At 44.3% G+C, this 15,679-nt stretch overlaps 1 protein-coding gene across 10 annotated transcripts in view; it reads right to left on the reverse strand.

Annotated features, from left to right (window-relative positions):
- Positions 1-15,170, reverse strand: part of hspg2 (heparan sulfate proteoglycan 2) — a 115,257-nt gene extending 100,087 nt beyond the window's left edge. For all 10 annotated transcript variants that reach the window (XM_061688591.1, XM_061688582.1, XM_061688529.1 and 7 more), the window contains exon 1: positions 14,878-15,170. In XM_061688591.1, coding sequence (XP_061544575.1) covers positions 14,878-14,934 — 57 coding nt within the window. In that variant the 5' untranslated portion in view covers positions 14,935-15,170. The remainder of the gene's footprint in view (positions 1-14,877) is intronic.
- Between the last annotated feature and the right edge of the window lie 509 nt (positions 15,171-15,679).

A 15,679-nucleotide genomic window follows, 5' to 3' on the forward strand; every position in this document is an offset into this window, starting at 1 on the left:
GTGCATGACAACTTCAGAGCCAGGGTCTGTTGTGACATATAAAACACTTGCTATCCGCCTGTGCTGCAGCTCTGATACGACGTCCAAAGGTGGAAGGATGACTTCATCATGACTTTTGTGTTAGTGACATTTACTGTATATATATACAGTGCCACCAGAAATTATTCACACCCTTTCACGTCTTCCACATTTTGCTGTTACAGGCTGATTCTAAAGGTGATCTGAGTTTAGTTTGAAAAAAACAAAAAAGAAAAAAAAAGAAACACATAAAATATCCCATAATGACAAAGTAAAAACACATTTTCAGACATTTGTGTAAATGTAGAAAAAAATTGAACATTCAAACATAATTCACACCCTTTTCTATGACACGCAAACGTAAGCTCAGGTGATTCTGATTTCCACTCATCATCCTTGAGATTATTTTACAACTTCAATGGAGTCCACCTGTAGTAAATTCAGTTGATTGAACAGCATTTGGAATGGCACACACCTGTCTATATAAGGTCGCATAGTTGGCAGAAACCAAGCAATGAAGTCTCAGGAGTTGTCTGCAGAACTCCGAGACCAGATTGTGTCAAGGCACAAATCTGAGGAAGGATACAAAAGAATTTCAGCAGCATTGAAGGTCCCGAAAAGCACTGTGGTCTCAATTATTCAGAAATGGAAGACGTTTGGAACCACCAGGACCCTTCCTAGATCTAGCCGTAGGACCAAGCTGGGTAACCAGGGAAGAAGGGCCTTGTCATAGAGGTGAACAAGAACCCTATGGTCACTAAGGCGGAGCTCCAGTGTTCCCTTGCGGAGATAGGAGAACCATCCAGAAGGTCAACCATTGGTAACGCACTCCACCAATCAGGTCTTTATGGTAGAATGACCAGAAGGAAGCCACTTCTCACTGAAAGGCATATGGCAGCCCACTTGGAGTTTGCTAAAAGGCCCCTCAAGGATTCTCAGACCTGCAGAAACAAAATTCTGTGGTCTGATGAAACCAAAACAGAACTTTTTGGCCTGAATTACAAGCGTCATATCTGGAGAAGAAGAAGTACTGCTCATCACCTGGTTAACACCCTCCCTACTGTGAAGCAAGGTGGTTGTACATATGTACATATCATGCTGTGGGGCTGTATTTCTGCTGCAGGAACTGGGCGACTAGTCTGCATAGAGGGTAAGATGACAGCTGCCAAATGTAGAGAAATTCTTCAAGTGAACTTGCTCCAGAGTGCTCTGGAACTCAGACTAGGGCGTCGATTCATCTTCCAACACGGCAATGACCCAAAGCACACAGCCAAGATAACAAAGGAGTTGCTTCAGGAGCAGACTGCGAATGTCCTCGAGTGGCCCAGCCAGAGCCCTGACTTGAATCCCACTGAACATCTCTGGAAAGACCTACAAATGGTCTTTCGGCTTAGCTCCTTCTTCCCCACAACGGACCGATACAAAGTCCGCATCAATACAGACGCTGCTCCGATCCATCTGTTGATCTCCTGTTCCTTTCTTCCCTCACTCGTGAACAAGACCCCAAGCTATTTGAACTCCTCCACTTGGGGCAGGATCTCATCTCAGGATCTCTGGAGGGGGCACTCTACCCTTTTCCGACTGAGGACCATGGTCTCAGATTTGGAGGTGCTGATTCTCATCCCAGCCGCTTCACACTTGGCTGGGAACCGCGCTAGTGAGCATTGGAGAGCAATGGCTTGACGAAGCCAACAGAATCACATCATCTGCAAAAAGCTAAGATGCAATACTGGGGCCACCAAAACAGACCCCCTATATGCCTCGGCTACGCCTAGAAATTCTGTCCATAAAAGTTATGAACAAGATCGGTGACAAAAGGGCAGCCTTGGCGGAGTCCAACCCTCACCAGAAAGGAGTCCGACGTTTGCCGGCAATGCGGACCAAACTCTGACACTGGTCGTACAGGGACCGAACAACCTGTATCACAGGGTTTGGCACCCCATACTGCTGAAGCAACCCCACAGGACTCCCCGAGGGACACCGCCAAACGCCTTCTCAAAGTCAACAAAACACATGTAGACTGTTTGGGCGAACTCCCATGCACCCTCGAGGACCCTGCCGAGGGTGTAGAGCTGGTCCACTGTTCAACGGCCAGGACGTAAACCACGCTGCTTGTCACGATATGAAGGTATCCGTCGTAACTGGACCCAGAAACAAGCGGAGGCTGAGAAGTTTGTGGTGAATAGTTTCTTGAAAAGGAATTGTGAATTGGAGGCGTAATGGCGGGTCGTCGAGATAGGGAACGTACAGCAGGCGGTGGCGTGAGCAGGTGGATGGCTTGGCGGCATGGTGGAAGAGGTCAGCAAGGCGGGGAACACAGAAGGAGCACAAAGGATGAGGAAGAACATGGAAATCAGAACAATGTGAATAAGGCGTAGCTTACGGGAAGGTACTAGGCCGGTGTACCAAGGCTGAACGTTAATACTCTGGCGAGGGTTTCCAAGCTCTAGCAGGCTTTTATGCAGGCAGAGATGATGATGGCTGATTGAAAATCAGCCATCATGCGCGGCCAAGGTGGTGCTGATTACAGGGAAGGGAGAGAGAGAGAGGTGGAGAGAGAGAGAGAGCAAGGGGGCGCAAAGCCCCACCCAAGCTCCAACAACCAAACAAACAGGAACTACAAGTATAGCTCATGACTCCTCCTGAATCTGAGATTCGACTTCCCGACGGATCCCCCTCTCCATCACCCCTGAATAGACCTTACTAGGGAGGCTGAGGAGTGTGATCCCCCTGTAGTTGGAACACACCGTCCGTTCCCCCTTTTTAAAAAACGGGACCACCACCTAAGTCTACCAATCTAGAAGCACTGTCCCTGATGTCCACGCGATGTTGCAGAGGCGTGTCAACCAGAACAGCCCCACAACATCCAGAGCCTTTAGGAACTCCGGGCGAATCTCATCCACCCCTGGGGTCTTGCCACCTAGGAGCTTTTTAACCACCTTGGTGACCTCAACCCCAGAGATAGGAGAGCCCACCTCAGAGACCCCAGACTCTGCTTCCTCATGGGAAGGCGTGTTCGGTGGAATTGAGGAGGACTTTCAAGTATTCTCCCCACCGACTCACAACGTCCCGAGTAGAGGTCAGCAGCACCCCATCCTCATCCACACCCATCACTCAACATCAAAGTTACAGTTGAGTACACGAGTTGTTTTTCATTTTAATTGTCACAACAATGGTTACATTCTTATTTAATTTGTCTAATAGTTAATAATGTTACAATGTTACTTGAGAAATTACCTGTGCAGTACAGGTTTTATGATGGTGGAACAGATTATTTCTATTGAATCTGAAAAATTATTAACGTGACCTTAAACTTGAACAGATTGTGTTCAACCTTAGAGGTTCCACTTCCCAACAATATTTTGCTTCCACGTAAAGTTAGCGAGCACTCATTTGCTGGCTTCTCATGGAGGGCGATGGCACTGCCCAAACAAGGCCCCAAGGCTGAATATCCTTTTTGACAGACGCATGTGCAGGTATTCCATCCATCCATTTTCAGAGCCGCTTCTCCTCAGAACTGTGAGGTTGACGCTCTAACCAGTCGGTCACTGTGCCGCCTGTGCAGGTATTGTATGTGCAAAAAGTCTTGATTGATGTCTAACTATGAATGACCTTGGACTATTTAAAACGGTTACATATAATTATTACACAGAGCCCAGGCTTACTAAAATAAATGATATCAGTAGCTCAACAGCATGATGCAATGATGAGTTCCAAAGCTGCAACAGTGTTGACAAGCCTGAGTGGGTTAATCATGAAGTAAATGAAAAAATAGGCATGAACTAACAGCTCTACCCTAAGGTCTACATCTGTGCCAGAGTATCTGACAGTCAGCTTCAACGCCTGCGTGCCCTCATCTCCACCCCTTGGATCCAATAAAAAGTCATACTCCTGTCAGGGAATATGGGGTCTCTTGGACCTGGCAGAGCCCATCACTCTTAGAGCTGCTTGTCCACAAAAATCCCACAGAGCCTCGGTGTAGGGAAACAAACATTTAACTACCCCTTTTAAAGTATTAACTGACTGACTTGGCTCGAGCTGTGGCCAGCATGAGGATGGATGAGAAAGCGACATCATGACCATCCCAACCAAGTACATTAATTTTGATCCATAATCACATCACTTTTCTATGAATGGCATAAAAAGAACTCAACAGAATACAACAAACTGACTTGGGGGTGTCACATTTCACCAAATAATGCAGTTGTGAAAAATTTACAAAAAAGAAAAAAGCATCTGCTGTTCCCACAACTTGATCCTGCGTTGTGTTGTGGCGCAGGCCCTGTTCGTCACCAGAGACTTTGTGTAAAAGTAAACCTTCTCAAGTGACTACATAGGCTTTTCAACACAATTGAATGCTCATCATTAATGTCCATTATAGTCGTGTGAAATTTGACAACAACAAAATGCCCTTTTCCCACAAAGAATGTGACAGCATTATATTTGTGCATGTCGCTATTCCAGCTACATAGCAGCACAATGCAAATAAGTGCTGGCATCAACGGTTGTCTCCTGCAGAACTGACAGCTGGTTTATAACAGCAACATAAGGCAAAAGTTGAGTCAAACAAAAGCTATTACCTCACACAAAACACACTGAGTCATGAACACCCCAAAAAAATTACTGGGCCTTTTATTATTTTTCATACTGTCACATTTTTACCGACTATAGTAGTTTTTGGTCACAATAATAAAAGTCCTGCCACTCAGGAGAAACATGCTACTGCGAGAGGTCAGGCGAACATGACTCATAAAGTATATACAGTAAACTTTACAATACTTATTGATCCCCAGTGGGGGACTGTGGAGAAATTGAGGGGACTGTGCAACTGGGTTACACCCCACAGCAGTTGGGGATTGGTGCCTTCTTAAATGGCAAGCAAAGAAAGAGGAGTAAGTACGTAAGCAAACTGGCTTCTCTCCAGCCACCAAGCCACATTTTCATATTGAAGACTGAGCTACAACCATGCAATTCTAGCCCTTTATTACAGAATTCCCCAAATAGGTATACTGTAATAAAAGCTAACATGTGCAACACTGAGATATGTAGGTGCTTGATTTATCCAATTATATGTTTGTAATCTGACAGTAATGGCACAACTGCTTCCCTTTGTGAGTAATGGTGTCATTAGCGTTATTCTCAACTATAACATGCTTGTTCACTGTTCACTTCACTGCTTGTAAAATGGGAGGTATATTGCTGACACAAATCAAGTAGTTATAGACTAAGCCCCTATTGAAAAAAAAAACTAAATTAATTTCCCCTTACTTTTTTCCAATTCAAATTTTTGCAATTCAATTATTTTTGTCTATAACTGTGAGTCTAGATTTATGATACATTTTAATGTTGCTTTTCCGATATGTTATCATAATTTTTTATCAATATAAAATGTTGTGCAGAATGCTGGCCTAGTGGTTAGCACGTCTAGCGCTTAAGGCTTCTTTATACTCGTGCAGACGGCGACCACGCAGATGTCACTGCGGCTGTCCCGCGCGTAGTTTGCCTTTATACTCGAGCGCAATCCATGCGCGCAGTTTAAAATGTACTGCAGTTCACCTCCAAGTCGGGGCTGTCGCTACGGCTCGTATTGGCTCAGACGCCACAGGGCGGAGTTTCCTCTGCATTTTGTGGTCATTTCCGGTAGCCGTTTTTCCTTTCCTTTCCGTAACAAGGAACAAAACAACAACGGCGACCGTGGAACAGAGTCTGCTAGCACAAATGGACCTAAATGACCAGATGATACATTTAATTATGCTGCAAAAACGATCGAGAAGGCGGCGGCGTAGGTGCTATGTGGAACCGGGAGGAAGGCTGATTACATCTCACAGCATGTGACTAAAACGGACCAATCACGAGAGATGATCTCCGCAGGATTCTACACGCAGCAACTATTTTTGCTGGGCGCGTGTCAAGCTACGCAGAGGGGCCGCACGGGCCAATTCGTCGGTCTTGTGATGCAATGCGGGCGTTGTCGGCCGCGCGACCGCAGGAGTATAAAGAGGCGTTTGGTTTTTAGGTTGAGAGTTTGAATGTCAGCTCTGGGCTTTCCTTTTTCTGCGTTTTCTGCAGGTACTCCAGATTCATGCAAGACAGCTTAATTGAAGACTCTAAATTGTCTTGAGGTGTTTATGTGAGTGTGAATGTATGCCCTTCGATTGACTGGCAACTAGTCCAGAGTGTACAAAACCTGGTCCGAATGTCAGCTAGAATAGGTTCCAGCTTCCTGTGACCCTAACGAGGACAAGTATGGAAAAATGGATGGATGCATGGATAATATCTTAGTGGCAGTGACATCGCTGATCAAATTGTTAGTGTTCACCACCAGAGAAAGAAACACAAGAAGAAAATATGCATGACAGGTGGTTGTCTGAGTGGAGCTACTTTAGTCTAAAACTACAGACATTTATTTGTCTGCTTCACGAGTTGAATGACCCTTCAGCCTCAGACTTGCAAGGTGTTGGACCGACTCGTGAGGTCTGACTACATGATGGAGACACTTTGCCAAGTCTTTTGGTTTCATTGGATTATTTGGAATAACACAAAATGAGCAGGGATAAAATGTGAAATCCTCCTCTCAGCTTCTTACTGATCGCAATCTGCGAGAGCTTGAGGAGTTTGAACATGATCAGAATGCTTAGTGGCCATAATTTCCAGAAGCCTACAAAAGAGTTGTGATTTTAATCTTGTAAAACGCTTCAGCGCTAACAGGATTCACATTACAATCTTATTAATGGCTGCATTTACATTTTAATATTAAAGTACATTTGTATAGTCCTATACAAAAAAAGACTAAGCGTAAATAAAGGGATCTAATGCATTCAAAATGCAACAGATTTGAAACGAAATATAAATATAGGGCGGCACGGTGGCCTACTGGTTAGAGCGATGGCCTCACAGTTCTGAGGACTGGGGTTCAATCCTCGGCCCCGCCTGTGAGTAGTTTGCATGTTCTCCCCGTGCCTGCGTGGGTTTTCTCTGGGTACTCACAATGTGAGTACGAATGGTTGTTTGTTTCTCTGTGCCCTGCGATTGGCTGGCAACCAGTTCAGCGTGTACCCCGCCTCCTGCCGATTGATAGCTGGGATAGGCTCCAGCACGCCCGCGACCCCAGTGAGGAGAAGCGGCTCAGAAAATGAATGGATGGATGGATGGATAAAAATATAGGAAATATATACAGCAAAGTGCCTACCTCAATATTAACCAAAGCTAAGGAGGAAGTTGTTCAAGTTCAATTACTTTCAGGGACAAATTTCAAACATCCCAGCAATACCTCTATTGATTTTAGATCTTATCGAACACGAGATGATGGAGGTAAATTAAGATAAAGTGTCTCAAATTTTAACAGACCTTTTTAAAACATTGAGTAATTATAGCCTAAAGGCATGGGAACATTATTATTTTGAGTTGCTATCCATATGTGCACTCATTCAATGTACTGTATCTTTTTTCATTACTCTGTATTCCATTTTATTTTTGTAATGCACAAATTTATAATAGTAATAATAATAATAATAATAATAATTTGTGTAGAGCTTGGCGGCACAGTAGACGACTGGTTAGAGCGTCTGCCTCACAGTTTTGAGGAGCGGGGTTCAATCCCCGGCCCCGCCTGTGTGGAGTTTGCATGTTCTCCCCGTGCCTGCGTGGGTTTTCTCCGGGCACTCCGGTTTCCTCCCACATCCCCAAAACATGCATGGTAGGTTCATTGACAACTCTAAATTGCCCGTAGGTGTGAATGTGATTGCGAATGATTGTTTGTTTCTATGTGCCCTGCGATTGGCTGGCAACCAGTTCAGGTTGTACCCCACCTCCTGCCCGATGATAGCTGGGATAGACTCCAGCACGCCCGTGACCCTAGTGAGGAGAAGCGGCTCAGAAAATGGATGGGATGGATGTATAGAGCTTTTCCTAAAACTTATCTTAACGCTTGTCTTGTAATGTTACCTTAGTTGCGCACACAGACAGAAAGTAAAACATGAAGACAAAGAAATGGTCTAAAACAACTTTTTTGGACACTAATCGTAGCAAAAATGTCCAGACTACAATCAGGTGGATAAAAAGTGGGGCAGTGGGTTCGAAAAAAATGACATAAAATACAGCCGCTTATTTGACTCAGAATATACTCCATAAAGCAGGACACTCAAACTACATACAGGAAAGCCTGAATAAACTTTGCTTCAGGGGAACTAGGGTCCTCTTGGCATGAAGACAACACCAGATTTCATTTCCCCTACAGGAAGATGACTCAGCACAGGTCAAAGGTTTCAAAGAATCACAGGCTGATGCACCTGAACAATAGATGACCACAGACATTTCCGTCTGAATGGCCTTGTTTGTTAATGAAGCTGAGAGTGCTCACGCTCGTGGTCAGATGTGTAAATAATACTTGAATTGGGAATCACACATTGATTTGTTGAGCTTTGATCCTTCCCAAGTCCATCTGTTCTGTGGAATTTAATAATTGTAATATTTTCATCAACAAGTTTTTGTTATGGAAATGTAAAATTGCAAATGATGAATTTTACTACTTGGAAACAACCAGTAGAGGACGCAACTAATTCAGACAATTGTACATACTGAATTGAGCAAATTCTGTACCAGTTCCATCCATCCATCCATTTTCTGAGCCGCTTCTCCTCACTAGGGTCGCGGGCGTGCTGGAGCTTATCCCAGCTGTCATCGGGCAGGAGGCGGGGTACACCCTGAACTGGTTGCCAGCCAATCGCAGGGCACATACAAACAAACAACCATTTGCACTCACAGTCACACCTACGGGCAATTTAGAGTCTCCAATGAATGCATGTTTTTGGGATGACCGGAGTGCCCGGAGAAAACCCACGCAGGCACGGGGAGAACATGCAAACTCCACACAGGCGGGGCCAGGGATTGAACCCGGGTCCTCAGAACTGTGAGGCAGACGCTCTAACCAGTCGCACACCGTGCCGACCTGTACCAGTTCCAATAAGATGTAATGGCTATTCCAAATAAAGGGATTAGAAGATAGGTGATTGGGAATAGCTTGAACCTCCAACAAAACATGTTGGTTGCAATTGCAAAAGACAGCTCACTGTGATGAGGTTGCTCACACTTCTCAATTAATATGTTGTTACTTTATTCTGTGACAATTGGCTTGTGCATTTCAATGTGAAGAGTATATCAAGCTCTGCTGCTAGTCAGTATGCCCTAATTGATATTTGCATTTATCAAACGCTCATCCCTAGTTTACCATACAAGAATTTAGGTTTGATGGGGTGGTTGATGAACACAGAGTGGAAAAGCGGCAATTAAAAGCGATTCAGAGAAGACATTTGCTAGATAAACAACTGTATGTGTGTCTGGAGGGGGGAATGTACAAGGGGTGGTGGGATGTTGTTATGTCTGGTGGGACGGCAGCTCAGATTAAAGAACCTTGCTTTGGGAAACTGCAGCCTGGAGATGGAGCAAAACACATAAGAACCACACAAGACACCTCTACAGGTGCAGTTCTGTCATGTGCAAGGACTACATTGAACTATATACATAAGCACATGCATAATTGCTTAGGAGAAAGGACGCAAGGTCCCTAAATTCCAATTTTTAAAACAGGATTTAGACACTTATCTAACTACTGCAAATTAAATAAAAGTGAACTGAAATGAAGATAGCTGGGATAAACTCCGGCAGCCCGCGACCCTAGTGAGGATGAGCTGTTAAGAAAATGGATTGGATGGATGGAAGGATGAAAGGGGAGACAAGTTTTCACCTGTATGTTCATTTTTTATTCCGCGTTATGGGCTATAAACTGTAGAAAACCACTTACTGAAATACTTCTGTGGATTTTAATTCATGACGCTCCGATAAAGGTCTAGCAAACAAGACATGCGGTCGGGTTGATTTACAAGTAGAGATTTGTACAGTAAGAGGAAGCCTCCACTGACACCAGGGTGGAATTTAATGCAAGTTGTAAAATCAAAAAGACACAAAGAGTAGTGACATTCTTTTGGAAAACCTTAAGCACAAAACTGTTCCACTTTACTGAAAAGGGCAGCGACTCTCATCACAAAAGTAGTATATACGGGCAGAGACCAAGTAAGACAATGCAGCAGCTCTGCCAAAGTGGCTTCACATATATGCGATTAAAAAAGACAATGGTAGACTACAGTGCAGTGTTACAGCAGCATTACACTCAACTTAGCATTCCAATGGGTCTCTTACAGGTGCATGCATGGGAAAAGCCTGGTGGTCTGTTGTGGAAAGGCAAAACATAGGATTTTACAACCCAAACACATACTGTATATCAAGATGTGATTTGCCGCATGCAAATACTTTCTGACCAGTAGCTATAGTTTTTTTACACTCTATTGCTGCGGGTATCCTCGCGTCATCAGCGACCCAACTATGAACTCTGTTGGGTACAGTGCACCTGTAACTTCATAACATGGGAATGAGGATGATATACAGTATACATTAAAGAGTCAATGCTCACGTTTAAACAACGGATTGCAAGAAATTATGTGTATACACAATTTTGATGATTACTACAGGAAATGAACATTCAATGCTAATTGCGCTGAAATAGAACCATAATGTCTAAATTATCAAAGAAGATTGTTTCTAAGTGAGTATATCTCCAAGGAGAAAGATTTACCTCATGATTTATTCTTTGGCCCCAACTTTTTCAACAACCTTGTCACAAACACCTTTCAAAATCAATATGAGACTGTTAAACGAGTATCACTTCTTGGTGCTACAAAGAAACCATACATTGCAATGGGGTAATATGCAGAGGTCACAAACTTGAGCTTGCCGTGTTCGGTCAAGTGTACTCAAATGTTTGCTATTTCTCACGGTTCGGTTTTATCACGGTATTAATCTCATGGTCCGATAATTATTGCGGTATTGTGGGAAAGCTCACGGTATTGCAGGAAGGTTGACGGTACAGTTGGGGGTAAGTGGTGAAAGCAGGAGTACCAGGAGTGCGTTTCCCCACAGGTTTTTGTGAAAAAGACATCTTCACATCATATATTACCGTTCACTTCTATCCGCATCCATCCAATGTTTACAATCGCTCCGATCCGATTCACGGGCCTTCCCGTTGGTGGCCGCCGCGAGCCCCACGGCAACCGATCCCGGCTTGTGGGTCTGCGTTTGCTGGGACGGAGGCCGGTGTCAACATCAAGGCACCTCTATCTCACCCAGTCGATTGTGAAGCGACGCTCTGACAAGCATAGTACGCCGTAGAATGTTGCAACGCTAACACACTCTTCTCAGCGCTGCGGTCACGTGGGCCAGTCAACCAATCAGTGTATTTCTTTAGACGTTCACACTTATCCAATCGGGTGCATTTACATTCAAATGAGGAAGTGAAGCCCTGTAGCAGTCAGGCTAAGCGGCTTGGCTTCGTATAGACGGCACAAAGCTACATTTTAAGCACAACGGCTCATTATTTAAAGCTGAGACAACGCCATGACGATATCAAGGCACTTCTAATTTCACAATATCGTGAATATTGTGACATCCCTACATACGACAATATCTTTTTTTCATACGCTTGCACGATCGGGAATCTTGTATGTTTTGCTAGCTTACCCACAAATATTTTTGAGTTGCCAAGAATCGGTAAACTTCGAGCCTTGTTAAGTCTCAAGGGTAAATCTCAAGTTTAAAGCACGCCCCGAGTCACTATGACAAGAATCAAGCAAGTAAAAATGGATTACAAGAAAAATTACTACTCATGAAAACTAGCTGCGAGAAACCACAGCTACATCTCATCGTTCAACACGCCTCGGATCAAATCAGCACTGGAGAGGCCGATATCTCAGCCATGACAGCTCCAGACACCAAAAGGGATATCTACTACTGTGTGCTATTCGCTTCAACCAAGGCTCACAGGACTAACAGCTCAGATATAGCAGGGACTACTATTCATTGTACTACCACTAAGAAATAGTGCATGGAATTCATATATTTATACTGTATATACTGTATTGGTACAGCTTGGCAGCGGCGGAGAGGACTCATACCCGGAAACGTATATTTTTGTTGTGAAAGCACGACATGGCATTTTTGATTGGCCATTACATCTACGACGTTGCGACACTATACGCTGATGGTCGACTACTCATGAAAACTAGCTACAGAACACCGCAAAACAAGCAGGCCTAAGTCGAGTCTCATAAATACCAAGTCAAAGTCCTGTCCAGTCTTTTATCAATTTTAACCATGCAAGTCCCAAGTCCTAAAATTGGTGACTCGAGTGACATAAGTGCAGGCATGCTACTCGAGCCCCCCACCTCTGGTAATATGATTCTTACATTTGTAACAGCACAACTAATTTTAAACATATGTTGACCATGTGAGCATGGCATTGAATTTATATTTACAGAAGAGAACTCAACCAGACTATAGCGTCATTCTGTGAGCATGCACAGTACATAGGAAAAGGCCCTCCTCTGTTCAGAGGTCTGAATAGAAAGAGTGGGACTGTAGTTACAATGAGAAGCACCGGCGAGTATGTGCACACATGTCAGGACATGCACAGTGTTGCTGTAGCACCAGCTGAGGGGCATCTCTATGTGGAGTGTGCAGCTTTGCCCTGCAAGGATGCAGTGGCGTGCAAAAACGTGAAGCTTGACTATCAGACAGAGAGTACAAATCTTTAATTCACAGGTACATACCATTTTCATTCATTAAATAATGCAATGCAAACTAAATCTGCGTTCAATCAAGCATTCAAATTTTGGTGCCCTTTTACATTTCATAGCTGCTAAGTACGGAAGGAGAAATCTAACTTTATTTGGTATTATTGTTGAGCTTTGCCAATTTCGCATTGGCTAAAAATGAACCATGAGGAGCTTTTGATGAAACATCGGACCACATCTCCGACCTCCACACAAGACGAGTCACACTTCCATGGAGACAAAAAAAACACCCACATGTGCCATGTCTGCTTGAGGAGTGGCGAGCCGCTTCAGTGCAGCCTTATGCCACCAGCCAAGATGGCCTCTCCTGTGGCTATAACTCAACAATGCAATGTTTACTGAACCAAGTCTTCAAGCAATTATGTGAACTGTTCAGGTGGGGGGGCTCCCTTCTGTTCAAACGATGGAGTGCAGTTGGTGTTTGCACTGCTGTGCTCGCAATCCCCATCGGCTCTGAATGGGAATTAACCTCCAGGTAATCTGAATCGACAAACAGCCACACAGAAGGGTGAGCACCCACCCTGCTTCGTCAATGCGTCGGATATTGCAGACCAAATAAATCAAGAGATTAAGTTGTCGCATTGAAATAGTTTTACATGGATGAGGTGGTTGGGTTACACAGTGGAGAAACACACACGCAAGATACAGTTATACCGGCAAAGGAATTCAAGCCACCCCACCCCCAACTCTAGTCCCACCGCCCCACCATGAAGTCAGGGGACACTCGTGTCACTCTAAACTTGGAGACAACACAATGCCGAAAGTGTCAGCAACCATGTTCGTAGGGATGATACAAACAATATTGCCATATTTAAGCCTAAACAAGTAAACCTAAGTCCAAGTTGTAAAAGTCAGAGAAAACTTTGCAAGCTGCTGTTGGCACCCAGCTGGATACTGGTACTCATTTGTGACCCAAACCCTTGCCCATTGAGAGTTTGCACTGACATTGATTTTTGGTGTACTGATGTGCATGACCCCAACATTCCAGCAGTGTGGGAGGAGGGCCTGTGGCAACACCGGCAGTCCTAGTGCTTAATTGTATCATGGAACAGTGAAGCCTGCTGCCATAGTTCTAAGACATCACAAAATAAGCATATGCTCATGGTTCCAGATAATTCAATTATGTTTTGGTACCGGTATGTTTGGACCCGGTGCTCAATCAAGGCTGCGGTTCAAGTGCAGACACCTTTACTACCTGATGCCTTCCACTGTCAGTGTCAGTGCTGCAGAAGAAAAATACTTTCAGAACAACAAAACATCTTCTAAATCCGTCAGGTGGAAGATCTTTGCCTGTTGGACGCCACAGCTACATCTCATCGTTCAACACGCCTCAGATCAAATCAGCACTGGAGAGGCCGATATCTCAGCCATGACAGCTCCAGACACCAAAAGGGATCTCTCCTACTGGGTGCTATTCCCCGCAACCAAGGCTCACAGGACTAACAGCTCAGATATAGTAGGGATTTTTTTTTATTCACTGTGCGACCATTAAGAAATAGTGCATGGAGTTCATACGACTAAGTAATCAGTGTTGAATGTATCCAGGTCTAATATCAAATATGTAATTAATATGAAAGGAAACCACTCACTCTTTTTTGGCAGCTTTAACACAGGGGCTTATGGTGCTTGTGTGAGTGCTTGATGGGTGAGGCAGAGACAAGAAGGCCATGCAGGTCTGACTATGAATAGCTTGTTTCTGTGGACAAACTTAGAGCAGCTTCACTCCAGAGGACTCTTCTAGTTTGTCACTTTTAAAAAAGCATCCTTACATGCTGCAATGGAATCTCTAATCTAAATCTAAACCTTGCATGTAGCAGCAGCACTATTCACCAAACCTATATAGTAATATCAGTTCATTGCGTTTAAAAGTACTGTATATACGGTGCCAATATTTTTTTCTGGATTGTCATTCTCTTTCTCGCTCTCTCTCCTGGCATTGAGCAAATAAAACTAATTTGGCTTATCCTAATTCACCTCAAACAGAAAAGTTTAGTCTGATTTCATGTCAGTCAAGAAGGGGGGGGGGGGGGGGCATAATGTGTCTTTTTCTACAGTCATGGCTACGACTGTAAAAACTCCTCTTATTGCTTTTCCGTGATCTTTCAGGTGGTGAGGCTTTTACTCGTGTCTTTTAGTAGGGGGGATAGGTAGCACAGGAGACTTTCAAAAGCTTACTTACAGTGACCAGCTGGCATGAGAGTAACAAAGATAGAACTCCACACATCCAAGATTCCATTTTCCTCCAACCCCGCACAGGCTGCAACTTTCTGGGGATAGGGGAAACAAAAAGGTCCTTCACGGGTTGCTTCCCGGGACGAAATCACACGTCTCCTCTGCGTTCCGTGGCCCGTCGGGACTGCATCAACAGGTGGGGAAAAGAGGAGTGGAGATCCGCTCCGATTTGGCTGTGCGTTCGGCGATGGGCTCCAAACGTGCGCGCTTCAACACTCTGCTGGTTGAGGGGTGGATGAATGCACTCTTTGCAAGTCACAGGGAAGTCCTGTGTGGGACGGAAGAACGCGCTGGGAAAGTAAAAGGCGGAATGGAATTCAGGGAGCCGGTGGCGAATCTGAGGATCCGGAGAGACGCCGCCTCGAAACGCAAACCAGTTGCTCAAAACTTTCAGCCGTAAACGAGTCAGTGTGCCACTCATACCAACGCAAGTCTGTTACTCGTATTGTCACGAAAACATAGAATCCTATCACAGTTTTTCTTTTTTTAGACCATTATGTAGCTCCGTTTGTTCTTGACCAGTTAGCATAGCAGCTAACACAGATCGCATGTCCTCTGCGGCAGCCATGTATAACATGCACCTCAAAGCCATTTTTGAGTAAAAGTAACCTTACAACGAATAACCTTGGTAGAAGTAGTCACCTTCTGGAATATTGAATAAAAGTATCTACATTAAATGTACTTTACACATTAAATGTTTTGTAAGTAAAAGTATTTTTGGAAACTGTGGATAGAGGTTTGATTTTATG

The sequence above is a fragment of the Phycodurus eques genome, chromosome 1 (genome assembly GCF_024500275.1).
Source record: "Phycodurus eques isolate BA_2022a chromosome 1, UOR_Pequ_1.1, whole genome shotgun sequence".
NCBI lineage: Eukaryota > Metazoa > Chordata > Actinopteri > Syngnathiformes > Syngnathidae > Phycodurus > Phycodurus eques.